Raw genomic sequence first — 13866 nt, forward strand, 5'->3', positions numbered from 1 at the left:
GGACGCCTCTGGACAGGTACCAAGTGCATTCAAAACAACCAGGGTGGTACCAATCCTTAAAAAGGCCACACTCAACAGCTCCAACATAACCAATTACAGACTGGTATCACTTCTCAATTTCCTCAAAGTTTACAATTAATGAAAACCTGGTCTTGGTCTGACCCGTGGTAATTATATGCCTTTGTGCCTTGTGTTTTTTGTTGTCGTTGTTGTTGGCTACCTGTCAAAATGGCAAACTGAGCATTAGGGTGGTTTTCCTTAGAGAGGAGAACCTGTTCTCTCTTTAGGGACATCTCATCGATGTGGCCTGACTTGAAAAGATCTCCAATATTCCACGGAAATCTCTGTTTCTTTTTCGTTCATCCCGTGCATCATTGATCAGTGTGGCAGCGCCACTAGGCCAGTGCACAGCACACAAGGACACACGTCACCTAGTTACACATTAGAATTTAAGTGAAAATATTAAATGGTCACGCACTGCTACACGGTGGCGGTCGGAGTCGTGGTTCTGTGGCTCTTTTTATTATGGGTTTCACTTTGGACACCACTCATCTGTCTCCTCATTCATTTACTGTGATTTTTAAACCACTCAACGGGTATAAAAGTGAAGCATGAGATAAATGACCTTGTGTGGACTGTAATTCAATCCAGGCTCCACTGACATGAATGGCCTTCGCATTTCTCATGGATGTCTGGCATCTTCTGTTTCTAGTTCGTAGTTATACATGTAGTGATATTTTGTTATTTTAATTCTTGGCTCTACCTTCTCTCTTAAATGCCTTTTGGGTTAACTGTTATTAGCAGCTGCAGCTTTAATTATTGCAGATATTGATTCCCTGTAAGATGGCTACCACACTGCAGTGCACATCTATTAGATTAAAACCCTAACTCCTTACATTAAACATCAATTTGTTAGGCTGTCTTTCATTGAAGGGTAGTCATAGCATATTAACTTAATGGCAGGTGGGAATTATATACACTTGATCTGGAATAACAGTCCATTGGTTGCAGGACAGAGTTTCATCCAAGAACCCTGATTTTAGCCTCCACTATGCCACACATGAGCGTACACTGATACAAGCCAGACTGGCTTAGCATATACCTTTTAAATATAGGAGAGTCATTGTAACAAGGCAGTGTTGGTATAAGCCCAACTTGATGTCTAAGCTCATCTATTCGTGTGTCCTGCATCATTCTATACGATCTGTCGTTATTAATCACAAAGTGTTCACATGACAAGACCACCCTGGCTGGAGAATCTGACCACTGATTGCTCTTACTTGGTTGAGGGTGTGTTTGAGTGCTGTCCTGGGGCTGCACCAGTGGGGAATCCCCCCCTGGGGGTCAGTGGTGAGCAGTGATGTAGGGTCCTGAGTCTGGACCACCCCACCCCCAACCCTTTTGGGAGTTGTCTGGATGGTTGTAGTTACTTCTCCTGTTCTGGCTCTGTCTGGAATGGCCCCAGAGGTGGGTATTGTCTTTTGTTGCCCTCAAGCAAACACGCATCCCCCACACCCCCAAGCACTTGCCTTATTATCCCTGAGAATCTTGGTCGACCAATGCACAAAATCAGAGGATGAATGAGGTGAGGACTAACTGCTGCATTGATGCTGTGAAAAATCAATAGTAACAGGCATGAGCGGATATTCATGAATATCCATCACCTTCACCAGACAGAGAAAGAGGAGTGGAGGTATTCTGGGGTAACTTTGGGGTATTACTCCAGAGAAAAAGAGTATGAGAGAGCGGGAGATGCCCTTGGCCATTATCTCTGGGTGGTATTATCCATTGTCTCTGTTTTCCATAAAGTTAAAAGGTATTTTGTAGTGTTTTGCCTTGTGCTGACACAACACGGTTTATTGTATCAAAAAAGACTTTGCAGAGCAAACACACATCACCCCGTACCTGGTGAGGTGCAACATTCATGTCTGCGCGACTGGATGGAGCAGTGATGTTTATGGAATTCTTAACAAAACTAATCATGAATGTACCTTCACCTGAAAAATCATAGTGGGAATGAGTGGCAAGTAATTACTTGGGTTCTGTCAAAACATGAAATCTTGAGGGTCAAATGTATGTTTAACAAAGGACAATACCTATATTTAGGTAATGATCCGATGTAAAAAGATGATGTAAGAAGCCAATAAGCTGTTTTAGCTGGTCATTTAAAGTGTGTGAAAGTAGAATTTCTGGAAAGAAAAACCCTGATGTTGCTAGTGCCTTTACTCAAGCACGCGATCTCAGCCACATGGAGTTCATTATATATTTCCAGTACAACGCTAACTCCTAAATGTACGGTTAACTGGTAGTCTGCAATGCTGCAGTCTCTTCTGGGCCGTCTCTGCTCACAAGCCTGGGGGCATTTCCACACAGCAACAGACGTTTTCAAATCCTGAGTCTCCATCTCCAAATCTGCACCAAAAACAAAATCATGGTGATTATGGAGGAATACATTTTCATTTCCCCTAGCACAGTTCTGCAAAAAAGGCACAAAATCATGACATTGTGTTCTCCATATTTATTTTACAAAATACAATCATGAGTTATGGATTATACAGGACATATAATTAACAGTCATGTCTGCTACCACATCACACTCACACAGCCACGTAGAGTTTAAACTTTACACAACAATCAAACTTTCTACTAGTTACTATATTCACTATGAACATCTGTGAAGCCACAATAAAAAAAAAGCCTTATTAAAAAAAAACAAAAAAAACCTCCAGACCTGTTTTTACCAAAGCCTTGTTGAACAGAAAGTCTGATCTGGGATCAGTTAATCTGCACACTGAAGTGGTGTAACATACAACAACCTGCCAGCCAGAGCGATCCAGAATCAGCACCGTGTCATATGAGAAACACAGGCTCTGAAGCTCAATTACCAGGAATGCCAGCAATAGAGGTTTGTGTTCCCAGAAAAGCCACATGGTCCCGGCCAAATACACACAATGAAAAAACACCACATAAGTTATTGCAATTTGCAGATAACAAATGGCCTTTTGTCCTCCACCCTCTCATGTCGGAAAAATGAACGGAGGAACAGAAATGTGAGCTCCTCACTGAAGACAGGCAACATCACAATAAAGTACTGCATCAACCCACACACGAGAACAGGATAGTGGCCCAACCACTCCACCAGCTGTGTTCAATATGTTACATAAGCTTGAACTGCAGAGAGAGAGAGAGAGAGAGAGAGAGAGAGAGAGAGAGAGAGAGAGAGAGAGAGCGAGAGAGAGCGCGAGAGCGAGAGAGAGCGAGAGAGAGAGAGAGAGAGAGAGAGAGAGAGAGCGAGAGCGAGAGCGAGAGAGAGAGCGAGAGAGAGAGCGAGAGCGTTACTGAGGCTCCTCCCCTCCACTGATAGGCTGAGGGATACAGTAACGTGTGCAAGTGGCACCTACAGGGATGCCAGGTTGAAAAAGCAACAGACGCAGCATCCTGTTAAAAGTCCCTTTGCTGTTGCCGCCGGTTCACTGGCAGATGCCTGGAAAACGCCGCGCTGAACTCTGTGCTTCTTCCCAATGGCAAAGAACACAATGCTGTGATCTAGAGATGCACAATATGGAGGAAAAAGGACTACATTTCAGTGATGCTTTATATTGTAATTGAGAAATGCCTAGTGCGCAATACTTTGCCCAAAATTACTCGGTGTTTGTTAGCGCTGGTAAAGGCCATGACTCAGCAAAACATTGACAGAGCACCAATTTGGGCCAAGATCAATCGCGATGCTGCAACCACACACAAAGCTGACATTTGTCAGAAGGCTCATTTGCATATTGCAGCTTTCAGCAATATCTGTATTCCTAAGATGCTTAACAAACGACATACTGTGCAACTGTAATACGAACAGAAGTGCACGGGGACTCTCCAAGCCAGCAGTAAATCCACAATCGCTGATATTCAAACTGGAATTCACAGAACACTGACCAACCCAGGGACCATGGAGGATGAAGGACAGCTACTAGTCATCATCACTTTACTATAGTGCACGTTTTCATAAGATGGCTCTTTATACTGCTGTGGCTGTATTCATACACACAAAATTTAAATAATTTATTTTTTCTTCCAATCAGATCTTGCCATTGCAAAATACCACAAAAGACATGGGCATGCAGATGTTGGTCATCTTCAACTCTCCATGCTCAACTAAGGTCATCTTGATTCAGTAAAACCCACACTTGTCCACTGGCCCAGGTACAAAGCTGGGACATTTAAAATTCTTTTATAAAAAGATGGAGAAAACATTTAAGATGGACTTAACTGTAAAACCCCATAATGTATAGCTTTAAATTAAAGGACATTTATCCTGGAAAATTTGGCATTAGAAATGCCAATAAGACATTTGAACATCACAGATCAACCAATAAAATACAGGCAAAAATAAACCGTTAAAACAGGCTGCTTCATGCATCAGTCTGAAACAGGCAGGGTATGGCGCTCTCTCTCGGGAGGGAGGGAGAGAGAGAGAGAGCGCGAGCGAGAGCGAGAGAGAGAATCTCACACACACACACAGCTGCTCCCTTATCACAGCATGCATGATGGTGCACATGACCCAAACGCACACCTCCATCACCAGATTCAAACACACACGTATAAACAGCTAGGTTTCCCACTTAGACTTGTTTTTTTTTTTTTTTACAGTACAGCAGTTGCTGGCAGCTGTAAACAGTGCCAAATTATTTTTTCAAATGTTTACAGTTGCAGACAGCATTATATTAGTGTCATACATTCATGGAATCAGCTTTTGATGGATTTCCTTTTTTCCTCTAGGTTGGTTGTTGGTGTTTTTTTAAGGTGATCATGAACACACCGTGATGTGTCATGTGCTGTGCTTTCTGATGGCTCTGCCTCACCCATCCAGCCAGACTCTTCAGTCTCTGTGAGCTGCTGCTCAGTCAGCCTGATCCAGAACCTGTAGGGTCCTGCTTGCTGTTACACGACGGAATTATATATTAATTTTCAAATATTTAGTAGACATACACGATTCAAAACTGTGGCAGATTCACCAAGTGAAAATATACTGACAATGTGGAATTATTACTGCTGTAGTGCCAGCGACAGTCCAGAGTCCAGCTTTGCAAGAGGGGTGTTGAAGGGGTCAGAACTTCACATTTCTGGAATGAACTCTTATCTTCATCTCACATTTCCATACCCTATTCCACCTCAGTTGTCCTGGCTTCACTCCAGCTGTCCCATCATGCTTTGCAGCACAACAGGTGACAACCACAGTGCCTCCACCAGGTTGTACTGGAAGTAGCCCATGAAGAAACCGAAGGCCACGTCAGTGACATTGTGGCGTCCGAGGAGGACCCGGGAAAGACCCACGAAGGCGGCCCAGAGCAGGACCAGCACGCGGAGCGGGGCGGCTAGCACCAGGTGGGCCAGCAGGAAGCGGGCACACATCGCAGCCCGTGTGGCATGGCCGGACGGGAAGGAGTAGCGGTCCACGGAGAACGTGGCGAACATGTCCATGCGGTTGTGGGCGGGACGCCGGCGACGCACCAGAGCTTTAACTACACCCACCAGCACCAGGTCCAGCAACAAAGCTGAGAGAGAGAGAGAGAGAGAGAGAGAGAGATGGTGACAGAGTGAGTGAGAGTGTGAGATATTATATTGCATTGATGCCTTTTAGAAATCCTGTCAATGCTTGAAAGTGCTATGGACTAAAGAACATGCTTCAGTCTTCAGGTGAAATGGGGCACATGATGAACTTTCATGCAGAAGAGATTCAGGTGATTAGCAAACCTGTCACAAGCACGCATGGAGGGTGCTGTACACCATTCACGAACGCCAGCTCTAATGGAGGCGAGGGACTCATTTCTTTCTGCATGCATTTGAACATTTTATAGCTGATTATACTGAACATTTTATAGCTGATTATACTGAACATTTTATAGCTGATTATACTGAACATTTTATAGCTGATTATACTGAACATTTTATAGCTGATTATACTGAACATATCCCCCCCTCTCCGAGTTGTGGGAATGACTAACCCTTTCTGGAGAAAACCACCCACAGCAACGTTCTGTTTTTCAGCTTAGCATGACTGCTGGTGGTTGGTTTCCTCAGCCCTGCTCCAGCACGCATGACAGTGACATGATGAGGGGCGTGATAAACATCTAATCATATTGGGTAGAGAAGGACGCCAAAGACAGGACTATGTGACCTGTTACTGTGCACAGTGGTCAGGGAAGAAGATTATAAGATTATAAATCGGACTTCTGATTTATAGCATAAATAAGTATAAAAACATAGTATAAAAATACAAGTATAAATCAGACAGACATACACTCGGAAACCCATATACTCCCACACAGATTTTTAACAATAAGCACCATCAGCAAGTAGAATGTGTGTGATTGCCCACACCTTTCCCCATCCCTACTTTCACTCTCCTACACACAAAGGCAGACAGACACGCAGGCAGAGACACGCAGGCAGACGCAGACAGGCAGAGAGAGGCAGGCAGACGCAGACAGGCAGAGAGAGGCAGGCAGACGCAGACAGACAGAGAGAGGCAGGCAGACGCAGACAGACAGAGAGAGGCAGGCAGACGCAGACAGACAGAGAGAGGCAGGCAGACGCAGACAGACAGAGAGAGGCAGGCAGACGCAGACAGACAGAGAGAGGCAGGCAGACAGACAGACAGAGAGAGGCAGGCAGACAGACAGACAGAGAGAGGCAGGCAGGCAGACAGACAGAGACAGGCAGGCAGGCAGACAGACAGAGACAGGCAGGCAGGCAGACAGACAGAGACAGGCAGGCAGGCAGACAGACAGAGACAGGCAGGCAGGCAGACAGACAGAGACAGGCAGGCAGGCAGACAGACAGAGACAGGCAGGCAGACAGACAGAGACAGGCAGGCAGACAGACAGAGACAGGCAGGCAGACAGACAGGCTCTGTGGGCTCCGTGCCTCATGTTCAGTTTAGATGTCAGTGCAGTACTTCATCCCTCTGGTGGTGTCGTTTTTCTCCCCAGCATCCCATGAGATGCAGACAGAAAAACACCGAGTGAGTCACACAGAGAGACAAACAGAAATAACAATGGTCTCAGTCGCTCACTGCTCTCCTCTCCCACTCCTTACTTCCACCACTCAGTCGCTCCCAGTTTCAGCAACACCCCCCTGCCTCCAGTAACCCCCTGCCTCCAGCACTGCACACTGCTGGGTAATGGCCCGGCTGTCTGCAGTGTCCCTGGCGAAGTCGTATTAGTGGTGGCAGCAGTGCTCACTGATTTCTGGTGTATGCAACTGTGTGGGAATGTACACACACAAACACAGAAAATGTGCACTGTTAAGAACTTGCCAGGACTGAACTCGGTATGTTTAACAGGGAGAAACCACAGTCACACACCATTCTTAGCAAGTTCACGGAGACAATATAAACATTTCAGCTAGTAAAAGAAGTGACCATTTCTTGTGGTGTTTGAAGAAAAACACTCTAAAAATAGAAAGTGATGCATATAAAAAGCACAAACACTGCAAAGCGGAAAATAATCGCTGTTATTCACACCATAGCTCTCCATGCTTACCAAACACCACATGTAATATGACCTTGGGAGCAGACACCGTTTAACGCGTTATGGCGAGAATAGCCAACTACAGCCTTCATTACATGCAAGTAATAGGAACACGAGTAGGTTATTCATCTGAACCCGAAAGCAAACAGCGCTAAAAACACCCTCCCTGTTACGGAAAAACACTCAGTGTGTTGCGACAATGCGTTAAGCCGAATTCCACTGCGGGAAAAAGCGCAACCCTCTAGATGTAAAGGCAGGTTCGGCAGGCAGGTGTTGAGTAACACATTCATTCATCTCTCCATTTCTGGAGGCGTCTCTCCCCAGTGATCCAGGGCAGCCCTGCAGTAACGCTTCTCTTTCATTCAATACATGAACGGATCGTACGGCCTTGCTAGAGAGTGAAAACTGCTACACTCCAGAGGACTCTGGCTGACAAGAGCCTGTCGAGGAAATTGCTGACATCAGCGTTTGTGTTAAACCAACGTCAAAGGGCCTGTAAAGAACAGGACATCACCTCTACAATCAAGGAATTTGTCAGTAGGTGACCGTGTCATTATTCTCACACCGTCCACGTGAACCGTCTAAACATCAGGCCGGCTGGAACATCGACCAAGAGCTAGCCCCGAGCTTTGCATGGAGCATTTCACAACTCACACGCGCAATCGCAAGACGAAGGTGAACAAGACAAGACGCCTCACCTAAACTGCCGAGAAAGCGGGACTGGAAGAGCAGGAGGCTGAGAAAAGCACCCGAAAGGAGGGAAGGAGGGAGGGATGGAGGGATGAGGAAAACGAACTGAACTAGGAACTGATCCACGTATGGAGGCTGTCCATTCATGACATGGGGGTGGCTTTATTTCTCGTGATGTCCCTCCAAGGGAGGCTTAAGTGACAAACAATAAATACATTTTCAAAAATGATACGGAAAGCTCCAACAGAAGCACATTACCCATGAGCAGGTTCAGCGTGACCTCCTGACCTGCAGCGCTGTCACTCTTGTACAAACAGTAGGCCGCACCCAGCAGCCATGGTATTCCGTGGCCGGAAACCTCAACGAGCTTCATGAGGGGCCGCACGCTTCCCCACGACGCGTCCTCGCACGCACAGACCCCGAGCCGCTTGGACAGCCACAGGTCCACGGCGAGCAGGGAGCTCAGCGCTATGCCGAGCGTGGACGGGTTCAGCCTCATGCAGTCCTCCTCCGGTACCGGCTGACCGCCCGCTGACGACGTGGACGCGCTCGACGAACCGGAGCCCCTACGACGGCACGGGCTCTCAGACGCACGGAGCCTGGCGGACGTCGGATCCGAGCCTTGCCTCTGGAGCAGGTGAGAGGGTGTCCGGGTCAGAGACATGAACTCATAGCGCCCATTTCCTCCTGCACCACCACCTCCAGCAGGAACACTACCGCTGCGCCCGCCGCCGCTTCTCGCTTTGGGAGATGGCATCGCTCTTGGCCCGCAGTAGTCCGCGTAATAAAGACCCCACTTCTGGCACTGCCGTTTCGAAACGTTAATTCGGCGTCAAACGAGTATTAGCTCAGTATTTCACAGGCAAGACCTGCGCTCAAGTCCTGTTGCACTCCCGACGCCAGCCATCTTTGAAAACGCTGCGCAATGCTGACTGGGAAATAGCCATGTGACCAAAATGAACACCAAGGCATAGACGTTCATAACTCCTATTCTTCATCATCATCATCATCATCATCATAAAGAATTACCAGTAGAAGGGTTAATGTTCAAATCTACAAAAATAATTATGGATATGGCAAAAAAAATTAACAACAAAGTAAACATCTTAAACACAACAAAACACGGCTATCCTTCCAATACAGTGGTTTAGGCTACACTAACCTGTACAGTACCAGATTTACGTGGTGAACGATGACAGGGGAATACTCCTACTCAGACACACAGGTTAGAAGAATTCAGAAACATGTCTAACAAAATACAAAAGTATTATTGTATCATGACGATACATATATATTTAGACATTATTATTTAGACATTCAAATGTTTGTAGTATATGGTTTCCTATTCATAATCCTGTATTAAAATATGAAACACCCATTTAAAACAATAGCCTATATTATATAATATTATATAACTATATTGTAGATATGTGCTGTGGTTTTGGATATAGTCTTCAGTACGGCTATATTTCATTTTTTCACAAATCCAGCCCCCAACTTAATTCAGTTCAACAGAAAATTCTGAAAGAATAAAATGTGCACTGTATGGGGTCCACAGATCAGGAACCACTACCAACCCACACGCGGTTAAAACATATCACAGTAACGCAACACTGTCTTTGGCAACCAGGCAAAACCCAAGGACTTCTTCTACATTATCATCACACAGTAAACCACAGGTAATGAAATAATCACCTACAAGGGTTTACAAAACTCAGGACCGGAGCTGAGGTCCAGATCTTGGTTAAGTGTGCCAGTTCCCCTCCCACATGTGCTCACTTCTCTCCTGCAGTAGACAGGACGCAGCCATGCCGGGCTTGCTGTTGGGGGACGTGTTCCCAGACTTCGAAGCAAACACGACTATTGGCAAGATCTACTTCCACCAATTCTTGGGTAACTCGTAAGTAGCCGTTTGATGCATTAAAACACGTCTGTTTAGTTTGGGGCCGTTAATCTAACCTCGCTAATAACAGGCCTCGCTAGGTAGACGCACATTAGATTTGATTATTGCACGTGGTTTTCTAGCTAGCTGTCAACCCGATAACTATTATAACCTTGTTTATCTACCCGGTAATTATTATATCTTATTTAGCTACCCGGTAATTGTTACATCCGTGTTAGTTATGTAGCTAGGTAGGCTACCTGCCTGTCTTGGATGCAGTGGCTCATGCACGGTTTGTGCGTTTCTGTGTGCATTTGACACACGTTTAATACAGTAACACACGTGATCTGAGTCCCCTAGCTGAACCCAGTTATAATATCGAGGTAGCCAGATCTTTTCTCAGTGAAATAACTATATGTATGCACACTGTCCACCCGCGGTGTTAGCATCAGGGGTTCCGCAGTTTTGTTCCAACATCCGTCGTAAAACTAAACGCTGTGTCACCTGGCATGCACCTATCGATCAACCTGATTGGTACGCTTTTCTATAAATTGCCTCATGCAGTATGTGTGTGCGCTCCGCGTAGAAATCAATATTCTGACGCGGAAGGTCGTGTTTGTGTGTTCGTCGCCTCGGTTGTATGTTAACGTTGCCGCCTTTTCGTTTTTGTGCAAGTCATCGTGCGTTGCTGCTGAAGTGTCTACAGCCTTTACCCGAAATCCAATACTGATATCTCACAAGATAGCCCGGTTAAAATGGGGACAGTCGTGGATTAGCGTGCCGCCCCTGAAGAGAGGTCGCCATTGTGAGAGACCCGCTCACACGGTCGGTTAAGCGCGCGCAGATGCGGGTCGGGTCCCGGGTGTGCCGCAGTTCGGCACGCGCTCATCTTTCCCAAACGCAGTGAAGCAAAAGGTGAAAGTCCTGTTTTCCCAGAAGTTGCATAACAGTTAGTTAATATAGAGCGTACTTAGAATTTATTATGCACACTAAAGTTAAATAAAATCATCTTGCCAAATGAAGATGACTATAAGCATCTCATTGTATGTTTTATAAAGTCGCTTGGCAACACGCAAGGCTATTGTTATTTGATTAATCAGTACTAGTGTCATTTTGATACACTGCCATATTAATATTTTGGGCATGTCTATAGTTAGAAGTCCAGTCTGATACCATAATTCTTTAGAGATTAGTCTTTAGGGAGGGGAACAAGAGAGAAAAACACAATTCCTTCTATTTTTGGCTGGTCATGAGCTGAGTTCAGGAGTTATCTGTTGGGTGTCCACGTGACATCATGTCATAAATTTGCATGCTTCTGTTATTGAGCTCATGACCCTTTGGGTTTTTTACTCAGCGATGGAGAGGCATTAAGTACATGGTTGATTCACTGCAAATACTGGCCTTGGAGAGAATTGTTATAAGGCACTTCCTTTGATAGGCTAATTACCCCAGCTAGACTCACAACAGGGCTGGGAGCCAGTGAAAAGTCTGTGTGGGACCTGGACTTTGGATGAAGGGCTACACAGCTCAAATGCTCTCTTTTTAGCTGTTAACGGAGAGTTAAATGCATGCTCCACCAGCTTACAATGATCTTTCAGTTGCAAAACCTTCAGGAGCTGCAGTTTCTTGAAAGGCAAGGAAAGCCTAAATGATTCATTGGGAACACTCAGCAATGTGTGCAGTTAAACCTCTGTATAACAGCAAGGGATGCATTACTGAGGCCTCTTGAAATCATGTCTGTTTTTTTCCATCACATACAAGGAGCATCTTTCTGAAAGCCAAGTTCCCGAGACTCCTGTGGGATGGGAGGATGGACGTGTTTTTTTTTAAATATTTTTAAATTCTTGCCTGGTGAAGTATTGCGTTTTATGTCATTTCACTGTGTTTCAATAACTGGCCATGGCCAGATTCTCCATATGTAGCTGTTGTGCAGTCTGCTGAGTGTGCGCGTCTGCTCACAATGGCCACCTGTAGCTCTAGCATGAGAACGGGTCTGCAGGAATTTCCTGTGTGGTGGTGTGCGTGTTTGTGGTGCCGGGTGCAGTGTTGTTGCATCAGCCTTAATTGTTGGATCTCTCTCTCCCCCCCCTGGCAGATGGGGCATCCTGTTTTCTCACCCCCGTGACTTTACTCCAGTGTGCACAACAGAGCTGGCGTGTGCTGCCAAGATCAGCGATGAATTCAAGAAGCGAGATGTGAAGATGATCGCCCTGTCCATAGACAGCGTGGAGGACCACCGCAGCTGGAGCGAGGTGGGGCGAAGGGGCCCTGGGAATGTTCCCATTTTTCACTGATCCATGCTTTTCCATTTTTTGTATTGGGGAAAGCTGGATGAGTGCAGCTTCTACCCGGATCATTAGAAACACTTTTGTGTAATAATGGGGCTTTGTTTTTTAATGCTCTTTATTAATTTTACTAAACAACTCTAATATTCTCACCAGGACAAATGCTTTTTCTTGGTCAAATTTCACTTGAGACATGTATACTTTTATGCTTTCCATACTACTTCAGTACTCTTTCACTCTTAAGCTTTAGATAAACCATCTTTCTTTGGCTGATTCCTGATGGACATTAATGAGCCAACTTCAGGCTTACCTCGGGAGAGAAAGGAGCATTCTGATTGGTGGCAAAACACCACCTCCATTGGGTCTCAAAAAAAAAAAAGAAAGGGGGGGGGGGGGGGGGGTCATTGTAGCTGATCTGTTTCGTAATTTTGCACCATACTTCTTGATTGGCTGAAATGTCCGGTTGCTAAGTTACAAAGGCCCTGCTTACGCTTATCAAAACATTTCACAATCACAAATTTCCAAATGAACACACATGCTGCTCATAAAAATAGGGAAATAAAGATTAGCGCACACACACACACACACACACACACCAGTTCAGTAGTTGATTAAGCCTGTGACTACTCTTTTGGAGAGTAGTCCCTCGCTGTCACATTTAAACCATCACACGCCCACTCCATTTTAAGCTACTCTATATTACTACTGTAGATATTTTGATGTGTTTATGTACTACATAGTTGATGTTACTTTGTCAGGTCTTGTCTGGTGTCCTTCCAGGCCTCCCTCTGTACTGGAATTATGAAATGCACATTATAACTAACAAACTCTGAATAGTTCTCCAAAGGGAGTAGTGTTAGCAGGCCAAATGATACACATCAGTATAGTGTATTGTGTGTGTGTGTGTGTGTGTGTGTGTAGGACGTGATGGCCCTTCACCCCGAGCATGCAGGCTCTCTTCTGCCTTTTCCCATCATAGCGGACGATAAACGGGAGCTGTCCGTCCTTCTGGGAATGCTTGACCCCGAGGAGAAGGATAAGGATGGCATGCCCCTCACTGCCCGCTGTGTGGGTTTCCTTGGTGCCCGCTGTCAACAGACCCCCCCCACCCCCCCTTACTGTATAGTAAGGAACTGAATGTAGCCAAGTGTTGAGTCAAATCTGAGATCAACACTTACAGTGAGGTGCTGGTTATCCAAGTAGACCATATGGTTATTTTTTAACTTTGTAGTTATGGTTCCCGTACTACACGATAAAAGAGATGACTGTTATCTGCCTGACTGAGTTTCAGTTACTGTTTTACAGTATTATTTTATAATACTGTATACTGTTTTTATAGTATTGTTATTTATAATTCCCAAAACTTCAAGTAGCTGTTTTGGACAGTGTTTCAATGTAGTCATCTACATAAGAATCGGTAAACTTTCTTTTAATGTTTGTGTAGACATTTTGCAAATGGTCATTTTTGTAATTTGTCTATCGTCAT

The 13866-nt window shown here is 45.3% G+C and overlaps 2 protein-coding genes across 2 annotated transcripts in view; one reads left to right on the forward strand and one right to left on the reverse strand.

The window, feature by feature from the left end:
- Positions 1-4369: 4369 nt before the first annotated feature.
- On the reverse strand, positions 4370-9284 carry plpp6 (phospholipid phosphatase 6). Its single transcript, XM_027026022.3, has 2 exons — positions 8472-9284; positions 4370-5546 (listed from the first exon to the last, which is right to left on the reverse strand). The coding sequence occupies exons 1-2, from the start codon at positions 8968-8970 to the stop codon at positions 5179-5181; spliced, it is 867 nt and encodes a 288-aa protein (XP_026881823.3). The 5' UTR covers positions 8971-9284; the 3' UTR covers positions 4370-5178.
- Positions 9285-9954: 670 nt separating this feature from the next.
- prdx6 (peroxiredoxin 6) overlaps positions 9955-13866 on the forward strand; it is a 4540-nt gene continuing 628 nt past the window's right edge. The window contains exons 1-3 of the mRNA XM_027026023.3: positions 9955-10113; positions 12191-12347; positions 13302-13448. Coding sequence (XP_026881824.2) covers positions 9983-10113; positions 12191-12347; positions 13302-13448 — 435 coding nt within the window. The 5' untranslated portion in view covers positions 9955-9982. The remainder of the gene's footprint in view (positions 10114-12190; positions 12348-13301; positions 13449-13866) is intronic.

The sequence above is a fragment of the Electrophorus electricus genome, chromosome 7 (assembly GCF_041902795.1).
Source record: "Electrophorus electricus isolate QZ-2024a chromosome 7, ASM4190279v1, whole genome shotgun sequence".
In the NCBI taxonomy this organism is placed as follows: Eukaryota; Metazoa; Chordata; class Actinopteri; order Gymnotiformes; family Gymnotidae; genus Electrophorus; species Electrophorus electricus.